The sequence below is a fragment of the Propithecus coquereli genome, unplaced genomic scaffold (assembly GCF_000956105.1).
Source record: "Propithecus coquereli isolate 6110/MARCELLA unplaced genomic scaffold, Pcoq_1.0 Scaffold919, whole genome shotgun sequence".
Lineage (NCBI taxonomy): Eukaryota > Metazoa > Chordata > Mammalia > Primates > Indriidae > Propithecus > Propithecus coquereli.
This window is the reverse complement of record NW_012155496.1, coordinates 131,374-132,819: the sequence shown is the minus strand read 5'-3', so window position 1 is coordinate 132,819 and position 1,446 is coordinate 131,374. Positions and strand designations below refer to the sequence as shown.

The 1,446-nt window shown below is 58.4% G+C and overlaps 1 protein-coding gene across 1 annotated transcript; it reads right to left on the bottom strand.

The window, feature by feature from the left end:
- Positions 1-19: 19 nt before the first annotated feature.
- On the bottom strand, positions 20-815 carry LOC105826789 (melanoma-associated antigen 5-like; the record flags this gene model as incomplete). The annotated part of the gene is given in 3 exon segments (XM_012664820.1): positions 20-357; positions 360-407; positions 794-815. Coding segments are annotated over 3 exon segments (408 nt in total), but the record flags the coding sequence as incomplete, so codon positions are not given.
- Positions 816-1,446: the final 631 nt, after the last annotated feature.

The following is a 1,446-nucleotide window of genomic DNA, read 5'->3' as shown; positions in this document are numbered from 1 at the left end:
CCTCTCGCGGCACAGACACCCGGTCTGCCGGGTCCTTGGAGGTGCTTGGCCCCTCCTCTTCTTGGTTGCTGAAGCCTTCATTGGAGTGGCATGCTGGATTGGAAGCCAGGCCAGTGGGGGAGGAGGAGGCTCCCTGAGGACTTCCGGGAGGACTCGGTGTCACAGCAGCTGGCACCTCCTCCAGGGTGCCCGGGGTCACAGTAGAAGAGGAGGCAGACGCCCCCTCCTCCTTAGCCCCTGGAGCCTGTGCCCCCACCAGGCCCTGTGCCTCTCTTTGGGTCTGAAAGCCTTCCTGAACCCTGCGATGCTGACTCTTGTGACAGTGATGGTGGCAGCAAGGCATGATGGCTCTGGTTGGGAAGCAAGCAGGAATGTGGGCAGGAGCTGGGCAATGGGGACCCACAGGCCTGGGGAGAGAGGGACTGTGTAAGTGGCATCAGTGAGAACCACACCCTGGAGGATCTAACAAAGATCAACCTATAGGCTTTCTCTTTAGGTGATGCTCTGGGGCCTCCAAGAGCTCCTGTCCTCATGGTGGGCCTGTCCCCCTAGCACTTGACGGAGGAAGCAACAGACGGATAGAGCTCAAGGCTCTAGGGCTCACAGTGGGTGGGTCGGGCCGGGCACCATGGGGTTCCCTCTGTCCTCAGGTGGATGGTCTCTACTGTGATCACTCAAGCCCCTCACCTTTTGCCTGGCAGGCCCTAGACCAGACATCTTGCTGTCCTGAGAAACTGTCAGAATAAGAGCTCGAATTTCTAATACAGAGCAAAAGGCAGTGTGTGAGCCAGACATCTGGCCACATCTGCCCGCATCGTCCCAAAGAGGACAGTAAGCTTGAGTGGGGTCTATGTGTCCTGGGGGAGGAGCTTGCCCGGTCCTCACCTTGATGCCTGGCAAAGCCTGGGAGGGAGGGTGGACCTCAGGCCACCTCCTTAAACCAAGGCCCTGTCTCCACCAAACAGCAGAAGAAGAAATGAGGGGAGGTCACCCACCCACTGTTCCCTGTGTCTTTCCCAAGCTGACAGGAGGGGCAGGGCAGGGCTGGGTCTTGTGTGTTGGGTGAGTAGGGTCCCCTGAGTCCTGACCCTGACTCCCGGCAGGGTCTTGGGTCCTGCCTCTGCTGACCTGAGTGCAGCCTACTCAGACGGTGGCCTTCACCTCCCTGAGACCATTGATCCAGATATGAGATAGGGGACCTCAGCCTGATAGCCCTGCACAGGCATTTCGGGGCTCTCAACAGAGCAGGGGTGGATTTCTGTGGGGCCCTGTCTGTGTTGTGGGCTGGGGGTGCACAATCCTCCCTCAGGGTCCTCACTTTGACTCTCTGCAGATTCTGGGATCACTGTGTCTGTTGACCAGATGGAGTTGACTGTGTTGACCTGATGTCACCCTCTCAGAACAAGTTACTCTTCTCCCTGGGAGCCCAGAAACAAAAATGAGGAG